The sequence below is a fragment of the Branchiostoma belcheri genome, unplaced genomic scaffold, assembly GCF_001625305.1.
Source record: "Branchiostoma belcheri isolate BF01 breed outbred unplaced genomic scaffold, Haploidv18h27 scaffold11, whole genome shotgun sequence".
NCBI lineage: Eukaryota > Metazoa > Chordata > Leptocardii > Amphioxiformes > Branchiostomatidae > Branchiostoma > Branchiostoma belcheri.
The window spans coordinates 879,092-898,103 of NW_017802491.1; the positions used below are offsets into that span (position 1 = coordinate 879,092).

At 45.2% G+C, this 19,012-nt stretch overlaps 1 protein-coding gene and 1 pseudogene across 2 annotated transcripts; both read left to right on the forward strand.

The window, feature by feature from the left end:
- Positions 1-962: 962 nt before the first annotated feature.
- Positions 963-9,381, forward strand: LOC109483351 (annotated as a pseudogene).
- A 3,463-nt stretch (positions 9,382-12,844) lies between these two features.
- On the forward strand, positions 12,845-18,326 carry LOC109483359. 2 transcript variants are annotated; one of them, XM_019786360.1, is made up of 9 exons: positions 12,845-13,236; positions 13,833-14,563; positions 14,787-14,851; positions 15,003-15,187; positions 15,534-15,635; positions 16,351-16,510; positions 16,814-17,097; positions 17,363-17,486; positions 17,584-18,326. In XM_019786360.1, the coding sequence occupies exons 1-9, from the start codon at positions 13,099-13,101 to the stop codon at positions 18,018-18,020; spliced, it is 2,226 nt and encodes a 741-aa protein (XP_019641919.1). In that variant the 5' UTR covers positions 12,845-13,098; the 3' UTR covers positions 18,021-18,326. The 2 variants fall into 2 exon arrangements, with proteins under 2 accessions (XP_019641919.1, XP_019641927.1); XM_019786368.1 differs by having other exon boundaries at positions 12,845-13,037.
- The last annotated feature ends 686 nt before the right edge of the window (positions 18,327-19,012 follow it).

A 19,012-nucleotide genomic window follows, 5' to 3' on the forward strand; every position in this document is an offset into this window, starting at 1 on the left:
AAAGATGTCCTCACTGTAAAATAATGCAGATGCTTGTTATTTTGTGTGTGACTGCTACAATTACAATTATTATGTAAAAGGTGTCATTATAAGAGCATATGTCGGTATGCGGCATTGTGGTAATGGTTAAACTATTATTCTTGCATTGAAAAATAGTTTATCCTTTGACATAAGATCATTTTATATTTTGAAGTAATGTGTTAAGGGGAAGGAAGAATGGATGCTCATCAATTGACCTTGACGATCATCTGCTGTAATTATGTTTGTGTGACTGCTGTAATTATGTTTGTGTGATCATTTTGACACAGTGAACAAAATTCGGGAAATCCTAACTAGCCTGTTGTTTTGATAATAATATGGGGTTTGATTTATTCTAGGTCGTTGGATATGACCGGAACCCGTATGTGTGGGATGAGTCCGCATGGGACATCAAGTCGTCGGTCGTGGACATCGAGCTGAAGCAACCGGGGAGAGGAACCCTCAAAGTCAAGGTGGCGTTCTTTGAACATGATTGAAACAAGTACCTTTTGTCAGACAGGAAAACGTATGTAAGGTCTAGAAATATGAATCACCATCACATATACATCTCCGCAACCTACGTATACAAGTATCCCAAATAACCTCCAATCGAGACATCATGTTTAAACAGAATGAACGAACAACTAGTACTGCAGATAATGCCAACGGTAGGCGCACTAATGCCGGACACCATGGGCGCTTACGATCGGGAAGTGAACGCGGATGGCTTCGCGCGGCTGGATGCGCGTCCCGGTAATTTCAGTGATGTCTTACATAAAACATGTGCCCGAATTATTCCGTCCACAAGGCAATCTTTCAACAAATAGAAGAAATGAAAAAGCACTTGGATGGAGGTAATAATAGTAGTCATTATGCTTTACTGCAGGACCTGTCGGAGGACATCACTGTGGTGTTGAAGAACGCCCCTGACATGTTCCCCGCCCCACGCCTGGTGAAGTACTCCCCGTTCCCTAACGACACCATGGTGTTCCGGACCTTCAGCACTAGGAGGAACCAGACGTACGGAGTGTTGGTCAGTCTGGTGGCCCCTTACCCGGGCGCCGTCATGTACGGGAAGTTGGGAGACTTTCCCAACGAGACGGACTATGAGTTCAAGTAAGGTCCCATTTTCATTAGCCTGGGTGCCATCCTCCGTAGTTTCCGCCGGTAGCCAGCGACTTTAGGGAGAAGGCGGAAACTACGGAGGATATATGGCTCCCAGGCTACATTTCAGAGGATGGAGATCTTTTGTCAGCTGATGTGCGACACTAAAAACGATTCAGATCATTAAAGCATGATGAGGAGATCATGTATCATTGTAAGACGTTGGATATCACTGATTGACAGTTGAAATCCTTCAAAATTTGTAATACTCAATGGACATCTTTCAATGCTTTTGTGAAATCGCCGAATATGTGAAGTCGCCTGGAATGTATACCATTTTGAATGATGCCATGTCTTGCTACGTAGCTCATTATGTTATATTAGATACAAAAGTGACAGCTTATACATAAGATATTAAAACGATACTGGCCACGTGCCTATAATTTATAATAAAAGATCTATCCCTTAACGTACAGGAAGGAGTTCAGCTGGGATGACTTCATCGCTAAGACTGTTCCGCCCCACGGCGATGTCCACATCACCTACACGGTACTGCAGCCGGACACGGCAGTGGACAATGGTACAGAGGAGTACACCATAGGGCTACGGGTGGACGGTAAGTGGCGTCATGGATTCTGTGAATGCTGCAATGGGAACGAGTTGTGAAAATGACAACTGTACGTGTAAAATATGTGACACTAATGCGAGCCGGGGTTTTGAAAACATATATTGCATCTTATGTGTCGGTGCAGGAAATGTTGATGAGTTTACCCAAAAGTTACATATCATGATAATACGAATTGCAGCAATTACTGATATTTTTACCCCCGGGTGCAGATTTTTCATTAAGAATCCTACAGGATAGAATGTGTGAATGTTGCACCAGGTGATTTTTCACGGCTATACCCGTTGTATCCCGTTTCCTTATCTGTCCAGGCTGTCCACCTGAGGGATGCCCCTATCGGTGGATATCACGCGGCTGGACTGCGTGTTCTGGGATCCCGGGATAGACGCAGAGCTGGGCTCATGGAAGAGAGACGGCTGTCGGGTAAGGAAAACAACTGGCATGAAACGAAAGTGTACCTTTCCTGGAAATGTAAACCTTCCATCCACTTTGGGCTTTTTAAAAGTTCTAGTACCTTCCCACCTACCTACGTACCTAGGCCAAGATCTGGTCCTTTGTTTCCTTCCGGTACGTTCCTCTATGTTACACGGTCCATGGCCCTAACCATGGCGGACAGATCACTGTGGAGTACGGTAGTGCAGCAATACCCTTCCCGACAGGGACGACGGATGATGATGGCCCTAGACTCTGCAGCCTTTAAACGAACACCAGTGTCTTTCAAGATCTTGTCTTTCCACCATTTTGGGTGCATGGAGGAAGTTAGAAAACTCCTGAAGGTATACCTTGTAAACTGAAGATATCGTTGCGACTATTAACACTATTTTCCAGGTGAGCCCCGCCTCCACCCTGGCCCACACGGTCTGCCTGTGTAACCACCTGACGGGGTTCGGTACCTCCGGGGGACCGAACCCAACAGGATCAACTTCAAGACCGTCTTCTCCAAGTTCCAGGACCTGGTCAACAACTACGCCGTGTGGACCACCATGGTGGTGGTGATGGGGATGTACTTCGTCATGATATATCCCGCTCGCAGGAAGGACAAGGCAGACGAGCAGAAGGTGTGGTGTCTGCATTGATTGTCACAGATTCTTTTGCTCTTTTATCATATATATAGAAGTACCATTCTATATCTGCAATCAGTTTATTCATCGCTTCATCATGCCTTACTCCTTTTTTATCATCTTTTGCTCCCTTGGAAAATTGGTCCTTTGTCTTTGATGTCAGTTTTCTATAGACTGAGTAAAAGTGTGTGCACGTGCTCTTTATGAGCTTTGACCCTAGTATAGAAAATTCTATGGCTACATGTTCTGATATATCTTCAGCATGTATCCAAAACAGGCCACACGAACTAAGTTTAGTCTCTCCATCCTTAAAGACGAGACGTCATGGTAGTAATTGACATCCTAGCGTGCTTGATCTAAGACCGATGTCTCTGTTTTCTCAGTGGAGTATCAAGAACGCGCACGGCAACCGCCGACGCCATCGCAGCCGGTTCCTAGTGCGGGTGGACACCGGGCACGACTGGGGAGCCGGGACTAGATCCAAGGTCGTCTTCGTCCTGACAGGAGATAAGGGCAGCACGGGCCCGAGGTCGTTTCAGCAGGACGACATGGTTAGTAACACCTATCTTTCTCTCTAGATCTCTGTGCCCCCCCTCTCTCCCCTTTCTTTCTCTTTCTCCCTGTGTCTCTCTCTTCCGAAAGCTAAACAACGGTCTTTTCCCGAGAATTGCTATGGTTTACATGATTTCATGTAAACATGTAAAACCAATACTCCATTTCTATCATATAGGATGTCCTAACTCAATGAATGATGTGTAATATTGATTACATCGCATTCATTTTGCAGACCTTGCACCTGTACTGTATAGCCGGTACGGTATACCGCGCGCGCGCCTTTCGGCGTAACACACCTGTAGACCAGCTTCGCAGGTACGCGGCGCGGCGGCAGCTGGCTATATATATAATACAACGAACGACTTGTTAAATCTAGGCTTTTCATGAATGACGTGTAAAATTCATTACATCACATTCTGTTCTGCAGACCCTCCAAACCGGAGGCGTGAACACGTTCCTCCTGACGACCCCGCAGAAGCTGGGCGGTCTGACCAGCCTGACGGTGTGGCACGACAACTCGGGGGAGGGTCGCCATGCCTCCTGGTTCCTGGAGAGGGTGGAGGTCACAGACCTGCAGACAAACAAGAAGTACCTCTTTATTTATTTACTTCTTCATCCCTGGTGAGGCACAAAGAGCATTGCTTCTTTCCATGAAGTATTGAACCTGTCTCTTCTGAAACATACGACGTAAGGTGATATATTGTCGCCAAAAAATGATCGTAGGTACATCCGGCTTGATGTATGCGAGAGACATTCTGCATTGATTTGTGTCGGTATTATCTTTCTTGTCCATGTAATAAATTGTACATGCTTGTCGCCTCTATCATGAAGAGGTTTTGAAAGTAGCTACCGACACGCCGTGTCGACGTCCGTAAAAATCTAATCTGTCAACCATAATTTGGGCGATTGTCACCGGCACTTTGGCTGCTAAGAGACCCTTTGTATTGTTTTCCGCAGAATCCAGTTCGTGTGTAACGACTGGCTGGGGGTGGAGCACGGAGACGGCTGTCTCAAGAGGACCCTGCCCCCCACAGCGGAGACGGACGTCTCCCTGGGTCAGCGCTTCAGCCTCAAGCTGAGGGAGAAGTTCAAGGACGGGCACGTCTGGCTCTCTGTGGTGACGTCCCGTCCCAAGAGCTACTTCTCCCGCGTGCAGGTGGGGCCGGTGTCATGCCATTTATTTTGCACCTGACAAATCTTACCCCAACACTGCTTGGGGGCTTCAATTATACTATTATCATCACTGCACCTTATATATATAGTTGTATACTATTAGTCATGTAAATTAATTATTGTATTTCCCAATATTGTAGCGCCTGTCGTGCTGCCTTTGCCTCCTGTTCTGTAAGATGATTACCAGCGCCATGTGGTTCAGGGGGGCCGGGCAGGGGGCATCCAGCGTCGTGCTCACCATCGGATCCGTCGAGGTACGTGTACGTGAATTCAAGCATAGCGAATGTTGACTGAATCTTCGAGTCTGAAAATATTGGTCGGAACACGTGAACACAGACGCATGACGTAACTAACATTTCAAATCAGTGTTGTTGGATGTCGGTATCCTCCCAAGTTCTCAACTAGGTGAAGCTCAATGGCGAGCCCCGAAGATCCGAATATGGTAGGTGGTTATAGTATTTGCATTTTTTGCACAGTTGACTGCGGAGACGCTGTTGGTGAGCCTCTGGACCACGCTCCAGGTGTTCCCCGTCAACTTCATCATTGTGCAGATTTTCCGCCGCTGCCGCCCAAAGGTGAAGTCCCAATCTCACTGTCTGATCGGCAAACATGCCATTGAAATGTGTGATAGATAGAACTATACATACATACATACACACAAACATACATAGATGGAAAGATACATATAGATGGAAGAAGGAAGAGATTCTTTCTTTAACTAGACACCCATCGTGTTCTCCAAGACTGGGCGATCGGAAAGGACACATGCTGAAGAAGTGGCCATGTATACATTAATATAAACTTTATCACGTCTTGTTTCACACCAGGGCGTGCCAAAGTCTTCCGGCCTGCAGCTGCCCTACTGGTCCGTGTACGTGGGCTGGGCGCTGCTGGTCCTGACCACCCTGGCCTCGGGGTTCTTCCTGCTGCTGTACAGTCTGGAGTGGGGCAGGGACAAGTCCATCCAGTGGCTCACATCGTTCGGACTGTCTTTCCTACAGTCCATGGTGGTGGTCCAACCAGCAGAGGTGAACATGCTTAATCACTACTTTTTACCTCCATGAAAAATGGAGGTATTGTTTTTGGCGGCATCTGTCTGTATGTGTGTCTGTGTGTGTGTCTGTCTGTGTTTCCGCAACTTTGTAGTCAGCATAACTTCAGAACGCCTTTAGGGATTACCATGATATTTGGTATGCTGGTAAGTCTTGGAAAGACAAAGGTCAAGGTCAAGTATGGGCCTCCTGGTGGCTGACCTTGGTACTGCAGCAGAACTTCCGGTTTTGGTATCTTTTGTCCTGAACAAGCTATGGTCTTGAATTTTTGGTGACAGATAGCTTATCCTGTCAGGAATAAGTGGCGTAAGTTTGGTCCCCCTAGCAGCTTATTCTGGAACTGCAGGTTAGTTTCTGGTAAAAACTTTAAAAGCCAATAACTCCAGATTGGAACAACGTATTTTCATCATTTTTAGTGTGTAGGTATCTGACAGAGAGTTGTACATGATTAAATGCAAATTATGCAAATGAGGACTTAATTGGCATAATTAAGGAGGAAATTCTATAATTACAGTGTTTTACATTATAGAACTTTCATACATGTAATGTATGTAACCTATGGCAGATGGAACATCAACAGATACTAATTATGCAAATGATTAACTAATTTGCATAATTAATGCAAAAAATCTATGATTTCTCAATGGTGAATGATGGGAATGCCATACTTGGGACATCTTTAAGTTAATCAAAAGTTAACATCCCGATGCATATATTATGTTAATGCAGAGGTCATTTGCGTAATTAAAGAAGAAATTTACATTTACATATCAAGCCCATATTTCATGGAGGTATGAGATCTCGGAACTCTTGTTTATCTTTGTTATCACAAACACCAAACACAGGGAGAACTGTGTTTTTGTTCAATATTATTACTTTAGTTATATACTTTAGTTTGCTCTAAGCACACCTTATCTTAGAGACTTTCAATGGTCTTAGTTTCATTAAGTTTGTTTGTTTTATTTGTTTGTTTCTAATTTTGCTGAAGGCTATTATCTTGGCCTTCGGGACCTCAATCCTCTGTGCTTGTCGCGCGAAGAAGAGCGACACCGACGACAAGGACAAGGATGAGGACGTTGAGGCAGGAAAACGTCAGCCTGTCGATGGCAAGTATTACACATTGTAATATGTACCCATTCCCACTAGTAGCTTGCCCTCTTGCACACTGGATGGACATGTACCCCCAACTCTTATTGATAGGTGTGGTAGGGTCTGAATGGTCACATTCCTCTTAGGTCGTCTCGCCCTTACTAGCTACATGCTCAAGGTGTGACTCTCCTACACTGACACAAGTCTGACTCTTCCAGGATCAGCCAACCAGCATGGCGGCGGTGGCGTCACGCGCAAAGAAAAAAATAAAGAGATAAAGTGTCACAGGTTTGTTTAACGTTTTGATCACATTCTTTTGCAGAGACCCTCCCCGACGAGCCGCTGACCGCCTGGTCAGAGCTGGAGGAGACAGAGCAGCTGAAGCAGCAGCGCGCTGACGGAAAGCACTGGCTGCAGCTGACCAACAACGGCAGGCACTGCATTTTGGGTATCATCATCATCACTGCTGCCATCCTGATGGTCCACGAGGTGTGGAGTCCTTCCGCTCCTACCATCAACCAAGGGCTCAAAGCTGGGTTCTCCAACGGCACCAACTTGGTAAGATCGCGTGTATTTCCTTCCCCGTATTGGCTCTAATGGAGTCTCCTCTACATCTTCATATAGCCTTGATAACTTTCTAAGGCAGACTTTTTTCATGTTTTCTTCAGAAAGCATTTTCTGCACCAACGAATCACTTTTGTTCCAGGTCAAGACACAGAAGGATGTGCTGCCCTGGCTTGAAGGTGCCTTCGCGCGTAAGCTGTACCCGACACAGCAGTACAACGGCGACGCGCTGGACTGGAGGGACAGTATGTTCATCAGCGGCATGCCTGCCTACCGTGTGGGACCGGTCCGCCTCGGGCAGATCAGGGCTCGCACAGGTACAACCAACACGTCTGAAAACCAATTAACACTTTCTTTTCAGTCAATGGGTGCAATAATCTATGAATTAGAAATCAAAAGAAGTATAAGTTTAGTTTTGTTAGTAATTTAGCTTTTTCTTTCTCAGGCAGGTGCGACGTTCCACTGCCGGCTCTCCACTCCAACAAGACGTGCGTGATGCCATACGTCAGCGGGATATCAGGTGAGGCAGCCGCGTCCTTCCCGGAGTCGACGCCCGCGACATTCAGTCACGTTCTCCACGGGACGATGGGCTCGTACGGCGGACCCGGCTACCGCGTCAACCTCGGCGAGATGGAAGCAGAGATGATGCAAGCGCTGAGGATCCTGAAGGCAAACCGGTGGATCGACCCGTACACGGCTACTCTCGTGCTGGACCTGACCCTGTACCACGTCAACGCCAACCTGTTCAGCACGGTGTCCCTGCTTTTTGAGTTCCCGCCGTCAGCGGGTGCCATCGCGACCCTCAAAGTGTCCACATTCCCGCTGACCGCGCAGGGCATGGCCCCCACCATTCTTTTCGTGGCCAAGGCAGTGTTCGTCGCCTGCCTCCTGTACGTCATCATCCGGCTGGTGAAGAACGCACGTAAGGAAGGAAGGTCCTTCATCCTCCAGGTCTGGACCATCGTGGAAGTCGCGTCGGTCGCGACGTCACTCTACGTCATCGGGGCGATGGCGTCGAAGGACGCGTTCGCGGGCAAAGCAAAGTCACTCATCAGCCAAGAACTGCATAAGGGTGCGTAGTTTGCCGTCTACATTCTATACATATTTCTGCTTTAATTATTATTGGAATGTTGTTTGAAGAGGCAATCTTTTAAATAATATCTTGACCTGGCTAATTATTTTCATTTTCAGAACAACGCAGTTTCGTGGACCTGACCGATGTGGCCTTCTGGACTGACCAGTTCATCGCCGCCGTCGCCATGGTGATCTGGCTGAACCTGGTGAAAATCTGCAGCCTGTTGAGGGTCAGCGCCCGGGTTCGCACATATCTAGGTTAGTACTGATAGGGCGCTGGCAGTCACGTATTCTTAGCGGCCGCAATGATGTCAGTGGGCCTCGGTGGGCACCTATGTCTTATTTGTATTTGTCCCTTTTCCAGATACCCTCATCAACATCCGCATGCAGCTGCTGGGCAGCCTGGCCATCTTTGTCCTCACCGTCACGGGCTTCAGTATGCTAGGTGAGTTGGTGGTCTATACGTATCACTACAAATAAAGCATGACAAGACAACACATTTTCTTTTTCATTCTATTCTTAGCTTTACGCAACAGTGTCACCTTCAGATTTTTTCCGGCTGCATTGTATTCCTACTACCGGATGAGATATACATACATGTACATGCCAGCATTCGATCCGTTGCTAGCGGACACTTGGTCACTCTCTCCCATTTTTTGTCTTCACAGGCTATCTCCTGTTTTGCCCGTACGTGGAGACCTTCCGGTCCCTGTCCGCCGCCACAGTCGGCCTGACGTTCCTGCCTTGGGGAGAGGTGAGCTATGACGTGCTCGCCACGCCGAGCGAGTTGGTGGGACCGCTGTTCCTCTTCGCGTCCGGCTTCACGATCATGTACCTGATGCTCAGCTTCACGGCAGGCGTGTTCGTCAGCGCTACCTCCGCCATGATGGGGGAGAAGGGGCGGGGCAAGATCGCGGCGGCACAGCAGCGGAAGAACAGGCGTGCCAAGGCCGCTCGCGAGGCCAGGGTCGCCGCGGCTCCAGCGCGTAACACACTGCACTATTGCAACTGCGATGAGGGTAACGAGTATTTTGGTCAGGCCCATACAGCTGAGACCCAAGTCTAGATCAGAATGGATTCAAGACCACTTGTGATGAACCTTTGTTCGGCTGTACAATAGTATTGTTCACCATTAATTGAGACTAGACCATGTTTTGTACAGGTTCACGCAGATGACTCTCGAAAAAGTTTGAATGAGAAGGTTGGTCAACACATAACTTGTGACTAAGGCGTATCTTGCGTAGATTGTACGGCTGTACAATACTGGTATTGGCCTTTGTAATCGGGAAAAGGAGGTCATGAGATTTTGTTAATTAGACTGACTTTACTGAGCCCGATGTCGGGCTGGTTTGAGATCACTTGTTAATAATTCATTAACACATACATTGTACGGCTGTACAATGCTATTGACACCTTTGATGTGCTAGGTAAAGGTACAAAGCATGACACTGTGTATATACTAGTATAGTAAGTTTGCATTCATGCAATACCTTTTTAATTTTATCGTCCACTATCCACGGATTATTGATTTCTTATAGATGTAGAACAAATGTCTGGCTTTAAATGCACTGGAAACCGAAACAATCAACGACATATCTGATGTAAAGACTGATTGGCATTTGAATTTTTCAAAAGAAGCAGTTATCACCACTGAATTAACTAACCGAATTTAACAAGGGATGTTCTTGACTTATTGCGGAGACTACAATGTAAATATTGTTTATCAATGTTGATATTTTTGCATGCTAACGAGAGTGATCTTATCAGTGTTCTATTCCTATTGAAATCTTAAGTTCCATTGCATACATAAGTCTATTGCTGCGCCATAGTTAAGACCAAGTCTATTCAAGTCTTGTTTTAGGAGAATGTGGTTAAGATACTGGCCACAGTATTCAACGCTGCGACATTTTAAGGTATAGAAATAAAAAAAACAACAGCAAGATTTCTTATTAGAGGATTGAACAATATTAATACATGAAATTTGTGGAAACGGATCAGGGTGTGTCATTCACACGACGTAAAATCAAGAAAATTGAATGTTAATGTTATCTGCAAAGTTTCTGTTTTGTAAACAAATCAAAAGTTTAAATACATAAATTACATATTTATATAAAAGCAACGTTCATATTTGGGGTCAAACACGTAAACTGGATGCTAAAGGCTTGCTTGTATGAAGACTGCTATAAAATAAATCTTGAAAAAGCCAATCTTTGTCATGCTTCATGTCAATTCGATCCTCTTTGCTACAAAGGAAATAGAAACATGTTGGCTTTCTTTGGGCAGTCACGGGTATCAGTGAGAGGGGAGGTGTACCTTTACTTATGCATTGTGTCCTGGTAAGTGCTTCTGTCCCAAAAGGAAGTCTTGTAAGTTTGGGGGTATACATACGCCAAGGTGCCGACAGACGTCTTGACACTTGTCTCCACTACCAGATTATAGACAAAAGTTAGGAAAACACAAATACTTGAAGTATGTCCTTCACAACTATAAACATATAGTAGAGATTCTAAAAATGGCATACTGTAAAAATACGTTAAAACAACCCATACAAACTCCATGTAGCAGCTTATCTAATGTCAAAGTCTCAATAATAGTGTGACTGTCCATGAAGTGTGATGTCGCAAAGACTGAAGAAACGTCTCCTGGTGATATAAGGCATCAGACTTAATGACATTAAAGTCGGAGTTTGCGACAATTAAGCCACGCCAGATAGGTCGTTATGCCTTTTCCCTGGCTCGGGTGGCATTTTAAGGGAGAAATGACGCATTGACACTGCCATTCTACAGCCATTGGAACTAATAGAATCATCCACATGTTCCAGGTACTGATAGTGTACGGAGGACGTTGAAGAATGTCGGTCAGATTGAGGTGCACCATGTTTGTTTCTGCTCCACGATCACACAAATTAACCCACTGCGGGAAATGACGAAGTGGTGGCCTTTAGACATTTAAAGAAGCGTCAGTTGAATAGCTGCCCGTTCGTCTTCTGCCAAATATGAAGTTTTCTTATCATTAGATGTGTGGCAACACATATTAAGTCCTGTTATCAGACCAACACGGCTAGGTAAAAATTACTGTGATGTGGTAATTTCTTACGTCTTTCTTCTTAAGAGATTCCGACATAATAGGGGGTTCTTAACTGCATCGCGAACTAAACGAGTACAACCTCTTAAAGTACATGCAAATTACACATTAGCAGAGTTAATGCTGGGGAACCGCATTTCTTATCTTGGGAGACGCACGACTGTAAAAGCCACAAAAGAGCGGGATGAAGCTAGAGAACTCCACTAAGTCTCCAATCATACATGATAGCTCCATTAGAGACCAGCTATTCCCGGTGCGTACGCATGCTGACTTATGGGATTATGAAGGCTTAGTGGAAAGCCTCATGTTATTTATGTCAGCCCCTTTTGACGCACGTCACGTAGGGTACCCCAATCCTCCTTTTGTGCCTACGTCGTTCTTAATTCTCCTCTCTGTCGATCTTCTCAATCCAGATATATTTTAATTGATGTACCGCATTAACGACGTCAGGCAGGTAAATGAGCTCAGGTGTGTAATTATCTTCGCGGGTTATCTTATCGTCCAATACATGATTCTAAAGTTCGTAGGTCTTTCTTCTTAATTCAGAGATTCCGACGTAATAGGTCTACTCTTTCATACGACATACTACTGATACACAAACCGCTTAGATTGACTCCCAGGCCTAAACGTAACGAGCCTTCACAGGAAGCTTGAGCATCGGCCTGCAGTCACATAATCACATCATTGCGTAAAGACGCCAGTCTCAGTCGGTCTCTTCATGTGCATGTGTAGATTCCAGGAGGTCCGATGCCGCTGGAGTTGAAAGCTTTTTTGATCCGTCGCCAAGTCCTTAACCATCACGGTACTCTATCAATGAATAGAGGATGTAATGACTCACACAGGTGGGAGCAAAAGGGATGGAGCAGCTAAGAAGGATGGTTGGGACCATGATGTTTGCGTCATACGTAGTGCCGGTCTGGGAAAGATTTCATGAAGTACTTTCCTCATCTTCAACGTTATAAAATGAATAGATTAATTTTCGTCGGTACATTCATGATAAAAAAAAACTTTCAAACACGTCTCCAGTCTGATACTAACATGTGACATTTACCATATCGACAGACAGAGCTCGTTCCAATATCAACTTGTTCAAATTCGTTATCGAAAGTTATCGCGACCCGGGTATGAATGATATGACAGATGGCAGATTTCTCATGAACTCACTGTGTGTTCACCTTTAAGTTAACACGGAGCGGACACCTTACGAACCGCAACACGGCAAATAGACTGAAACTCCCGCCCATGTCGCAGATATTTAAAAACTCCAAATGTCACTCACCTTTCTGACGGGAAAACCACCATTCTGGGAGCGGTGGTTCTTTCGGTTCTGATTTTGATATAGGTGTTCGAAATAGAACAGTGAGTTCGGCGTGTTCGATCAGGAACGGCCTACCTGTACTGTGCGTTTTTAAAGTTTCAACCCTCGGGCGTTTTAAGGTCTCGCGCTGTAATTCTGGCCGATACAACCGGTTGTGCGGGTGCAGTCTGTGGGTATCCTGATCGGAGCACACGTCCCGTCCAACTATTTTGTTTTGTCGTAGGTTTTTCAGCGTGTCCCTGACACAATCGGTCGTCTGAGACAACCTTCTACGTCACCTCACAGCCACGACGTCCCACGAATGGACTGGAGTTGTTGTGGTAAGCCCGTCGCACGACGGACACGACAGGGCCATTAAAGGGGCGGGGTACGCATAGGGGTATGCAAGGGGCAACGTACGTAATCCGCAGAAAAATGGCCGAGTGCAAGAACAGGAGGTGGAAGATATTCACGTTATTCCTGGCAGGACTGTTCGTCTTAACCTGCTACACCTTCAGCGCCTGTGTCACCAGCATACAGGTGCGTTCGTTCACGACATCAATGTGGCAATTTCATGTAATTAGAATGTAGGCCCTGACGTAATACAGCAGACTGGCCTGTCTTACTTTAAGCAGGGTTGCCAATTTTATCATACGTGCACGTTGATAACGTTTACACTATGAAGAAGTGGTGAGAGCATGCAATGTTTGGACTCAACATTTGCACTCATTTGTTTTTGTGCACCGTAATAACAAGTCTTGTAAATCATTTACACATAATACGTTCACAGGTCGTGCAGACAATACATCGAATGATGACCTCAGGGGTATAGACTGATGATATAGCAGAACATACGTAACGTTATATACTTTTATGACAAGATTAACACCTAGAAATGCAAAAATATATACGTAGCCGTTTCCATATTGATATTACTGATAATGTTGATGGACGGCCACCGGTACAGTTCCATTTATTGACTAAATTTATCTTTAAGTTATTCTTAAGATTCTGTTCACTACTCAGCTCAAATTGCAAATCGTTAATATAGTAAATATAAAACTTCACGACACTACTAGCACTTTGTTAACATAAAGGCCACTATTAAATTGACTTTCATCTTGTACTGCTTTCAGAATCAAATGCTTCGCAAGAACGACTACCGACAGTCCTTCTCACGGCATCTGACTTCTCAAACCAACCCCACCATTCACAACCTGAATCCGCGCGCAAACGGAAACCACTATGGGTCCAACCGGCCCTGCCAACCATTGGACTCAGCCGTTACCACCTACACCATACTAAACAAGCAGGACAGACACGTGCTCGGCTCTCTCCTGCACTTAAAGCTAACGACCAGGAACAGGACGGGTTCTCCTCGCACGTGCGGTGGGGACTTCTTCCAGGCGAAGCTCTTCTCTCCGAAACTGAACGCCAGCACCGCAGGAAAGATTGTAGACCACCAGAACGGCACCTACAGTATCAGCTTCCTGCTGGGCTGGACGGGACGTGCGTTCTTATCGGTGACGCTAGTGCACCCACGGGAGGCGTTACAGGGACTCAGGAAAGTACGAGAGACCCCAAACACAGGATATCTCTTCAACGGGACGTTCTACGACCACAAGGAAGTTCTAGACGAACAGAAATGTTACAGTAGCTACGAAGACGGGTTTGATAATGAAGAAGACTACTGTTCATACACCAAACCCAAGGCGAACGTTTCCTTCTGGTGCAGGAGACCGAAAAAGAAGAACGTCGGCTGCGAACAGCTCGCGTTCGTGGTCTCAGACTTGGCCAGCAAGGACAAATATGACGAGGCCAACGGCAAACTTCTCAATGAGGAGGAGTGGTTGTACTTCAGAAAAGGGTACAACAGTTTATTTCTACTTCAAATTAATCTGCGTAAATACAGTCTATTTAAAATATCTTGCCAATGATTTCTTTACCCATCTCATTTCCCATCTATTGTAATTGTATAAATTGCTGACAGTTTTCCATAGATACATGTGGTACAATAGTTCTCGTAATCTTCCTTTTGTATTCCTATCCTGGAGACAAACTATAGTATCATTAATTCCTTTTTCCTGCAGACAGTATTTTCAAGTTGAGATAGCTGCAGAGGACGGAATGAATGAAGTAATTGTTGTACAAAAAGGTAAGAAACAAAACTTTCTTACTGTATTTTAAGAGATTACAGTATTTGTCAAAGTAATTCCATTCTGGATTAGCGCAAACAAATCAATCTTTTCATAAAGCCACCTCGTTTCAGCCAGATGAACGATTTGTATCATTTGTCCCACGAACAGAACTGGTCAGCTGCGCCAAACCTCTCGGCTTGACTAGCGGGTCTATCCGAGACGCCCAGCTGTCCGCCTCCTCGGCGGTGCCCGGGTATGAGGCGCACCGTGCGCGCCTGCACGGCCAGCGGGCATGGGAACCCGCCAGTAAGAACACTTCTCAGTGGCTGCAGATAGACCTCAAGGTGCCAAAGGTAAGTCCTTGAGGTTGTGTAACAGGTGAGATGAAAGAAGTTTCCAAATGTCAGCCATCAGATACCAGGATATTCAACGAGAAAGGAGAGAATGAGGGAGACAGCGTGCCGCCGAATTTCATCCCACGAACATCAACATTAATGTACATAGCTTGCAGCATTGGTCTAAGTCATTTGCTACGCTACGAACTCAATACAACGTATTGTGACGTTTTCCTCTCTTCCACCTGTATTGAGGAATGATGGTATTGCCTGATGATTGGTCCTTCATCTATACCAACTTACTCATGTATCGTGGATCATAGATATACTGCGAATCTGACCCCTGTAACATTTGTCATTCCAGGTGATCACGGGTATCCAGACTCAGGGCTTGTGGGGAGGGATGGTGCCAGCCTATCACCTAATGGTGTCTGATGACGGTCAGACATGGACCAAGGGTAGTGAGGTAGGTACAGAACATCACGAAACTGGCCAAAGCTCCTGATCAATGGGTCTCATGACCTTCATTGATATTATTAGGTAACGTTACACCATATATAGTGTTTGACGTGTTGATATATTAGCATATTATAAAGTCATGGGCAGATGGGCAGGGAGTAATGGTATAAGGCTTCACCATAATTTTACAACTCTGCTTTTTACATGATTAAGATTAAAATGTAAACTTCAGCCTACAGTGCTATTTTGATGGACCCATTCAAGATGTACAAACAACATGTACATGTACATCACAAAGTGTATGATTATGCTATGTGATGTACCATCTTATTACCCTGCAAATCGTCCCTCGCGGCCACATATTACTCGCGTCGCTCAGAGAAAAAATAACGCCGACGCCCAACAAGACTGCGAAGGAGGCTACCATCTTATATGGGTTCATCAAAATAGCACTGTGGGGTGAAGTAACGTTGACATTTCAATCTTTATCATGTAAAAAGCAAAGTGACTTTGCTTTTTACATGATAAAGATTGAAATGTCAACTTCATGCATACAACTTGTGTTTTATATATATATATTGATTTGTGGATTTTACCACTGTGGTAAAATCCACAAATGAATAAAACAAGTTGTATGCTCCAGATGATGTGAAGACCTGCAAGGCTAACAACTAGCAGGTTCGTAATACATGTATGATGAATATGGGTCTATTTTTCTCCAGACATTTGATGGGACTGAGGATGGCATCAGTATTACAGAGGAGGCGCTCGCCCCTCCAGTAGTCACCAGGTTCTTCAGGATCTTTGCTGCAGCTTCAGATCTGCCTCGGCTGCGCATGGAACTCCTGGGGTGTGACCAGGCTTCACAGTTCCGGGATAATTGTACGTAGGTTACCAATGTCACTGTTCATCAAACCTAAGCCCACTATACATGAAGCAAGCCATTCAATTCATCCATAGATTTAATTTTTTATTAGACATTTCAGGCATTTGGACTTAACTTCCAACATGTAGTGGCCATGCATCCCTGTAGTGTGTTAGAGAAAAATGTTGAGAAGAATTTTTTTCAAAATTGATGACTTGTAAATCCTTACTAGTACCAAGTACCAAGCTGAACTTTATGGTTTGCAGTATGATACCTTAAAATTGAAATTGTAAGAACATTTTAACATACCATGTCCCCAGATGTACCACAGACGTTCCTCCACCAACACGGACCACCACCAGGCCTGCCGCCGTGTGGCCCGAACCTCCCGGTCTCACAGTCTGAGGGGTACTTCTACCAGGACGTGTGGTACTCCACAGCCTGCCGGGCTGCCAGCTGGCTGACCAGGCCTTATGTGGAGACATGTCTGCGGAACAGGACGGTCCTACTGCAGGGTGACTCCACCGTCAGGCAGCTGGCGGGGGAGCTGGAGACACTGCTGGGAGCCAGGGACCACTACCGCTGTCAGGACTACAAGGAAGAGGTGTTTGTTCAGATCTAAGTTTCCACACCTGTCCTTAGTCAATCTTCATTGTGCACATTCAGATCAAGGTTACAAGTGCCCTTCTTTACCCAAACACGTAAAAAACATGTCAACTTTACATATAAAACTATTGCCTATTACCAATCCAGAATAATAAAATCTTGACCTACTCTCAAAATAAAACACTACAGAGCAACAGCATAGAACAGCACAAAACGTAGAAGACTTTACCTGATACCAGCTGTTGTGCTTGCTACATCTACAGGTGGAAGGTCGGTACCCGGAGTCCCTGAGGCTGTACGTGTGGACTGGCCCAATCGCGGTTTGCCAAAAACTGGACAAGAAGGTGGTGCTGCAGTTCCGCTTCCACCACTTCCCGGTTCGCGCAGGTAAGACGTCACAGTGACATCCTTCATGTACGTCACTATAATTTAGATCTCTTATTATGTGTCCAACCTTCATCACACATATATTCATTCCCCACAGGGAGTCAGGTGGAGCTGGCAAACCTGCGCACAATTGTTTACAAGCTAAACACCATCCATCCAGGTGAAAATGCAGTTGTCCTGCTGTCACTCTGGGCCCACTTCACGGACGACCCTTTGGAGCAGTTTGAGGCCCGCCTGTGGGCCATCCGAGCAGCAATCGAGAAGCTGCACAGACGCGCTCCACAGACATTGGTCATCTTCAAAAGCCCAAATGTGAGAGACCAACTCTACCTGTCTAAGGTCTTAATGAGCAGTGACTGGCTAGCTTACGACATGTGGAGAAGGCTTAAGGAAATCATGGCAGGGCTTAACGTGGCTTTCTTAGACATTTGGGACATGTCCGCCTGCCATCATTCAGTCCCACAACTGCACCCAGCAAAGGAAGTCACAACCAATGCTATTGCCTTGTTATTGTCATACATTTGCCCTATGTAGCAACTGTGGATGGAAAGTTGTCATTGTCTGTGCCTATAGCCACTGCGAAGCCAAGATCTGCCAGGCCTTTCCATAAAATTTGGCAAAAATAGTCAACAATGAACTCTGGTGGCTGTGAAACTCCCCTGACAAATTGTTCTCCCTGGACCTACATTCCTTAGCAGACTCCTGAGGCGGCTGCATTAATTTTTTTCGGGGCGCAACTCTCAGAAGTCTGCAAATTACGTTACATTGCTAGTTTGTTGGAGACTACTTTTTTCTCAGGTTTTAAGAGCAACCTAAGAGTAGATACCACTTGAAGTGAAAATTGTTACTACCTCATAACATTTTAGATGTTTGCCGATTCTACCTCATACTGATTGAACATAATATAATGTACATGTTGTATAATGAAATCTTTGGCTACCTTATTTAGTCGGCAAGACAACATTATAATTCAAGCTATCTAGAGAGAAATACAAACAGTACTATAGATAGGTTTTCCCGATGTTTATTTACAAAACAAGAGAGTAACATAGCAAGACTCATAACTTGCAGTACAAAAGTACACAATGACCCTGTTTCCAACATGAAGAGGTAATCCAGTTGAACCTACCCTGAGAACTCTGTGAGGCAGCGTGTCAAGAGTGATACCCTGTCCCCAACTCGGACCCCCCTCCCACTATCTGCCAGGCCCATAGATTCGCTTGCCTCAGTTGTTTTCCTGCAAGTGCGCAAGCTCTCTGCACACAGCCTCTCGAGTTTGTTTCCCAGGGTAAGTTGAGGCTTGCAAAATTGATCAAGTACCATGGTATTTCCCAAAACTGTCTACTAGTACCTGAACTTTTTATCTTATCATACGTTGTATGTGGGTGGGTTTGGAATTGGACATCAGTAAAAAAAATGTTATATAATGAGAACCAATCGTTAACAGAACTTTTTTTTTATGTGTGTTGGTATTTTGGGAAATACAAACTACCAATCTTGGCTTTGTTCCTTTTTTCCAGAAAAAG

What these genes read in the sequence shown, in the direction of transcription:
- LOC109483359 (XM_019786360.1), top strand. Translation starts at nt 13,099, where the DNA reads ATGCAAGGGGCAACGTACGTAATCCGCAGAAAAATGGCCGAGTGCAAG. An exon ending in AGTAATTGTTGTACAAAAAG is followed by an intron (nt 14,852 to 15,002) that starts GTAAGAAACAAA and finishes TCCCACGAACAG; the next exon opens with AACTGGTCAGCTGCGCCAAA. An exon ending in TAGACCTCAAGGTGCCAAAG is followed by an intron (nt 15,188 to 15,533) that starts GTAAGTCCTTGA and finishes TTGTCATTCCAG; the next exon opens with GTGATCACGGGTATCCAGAC.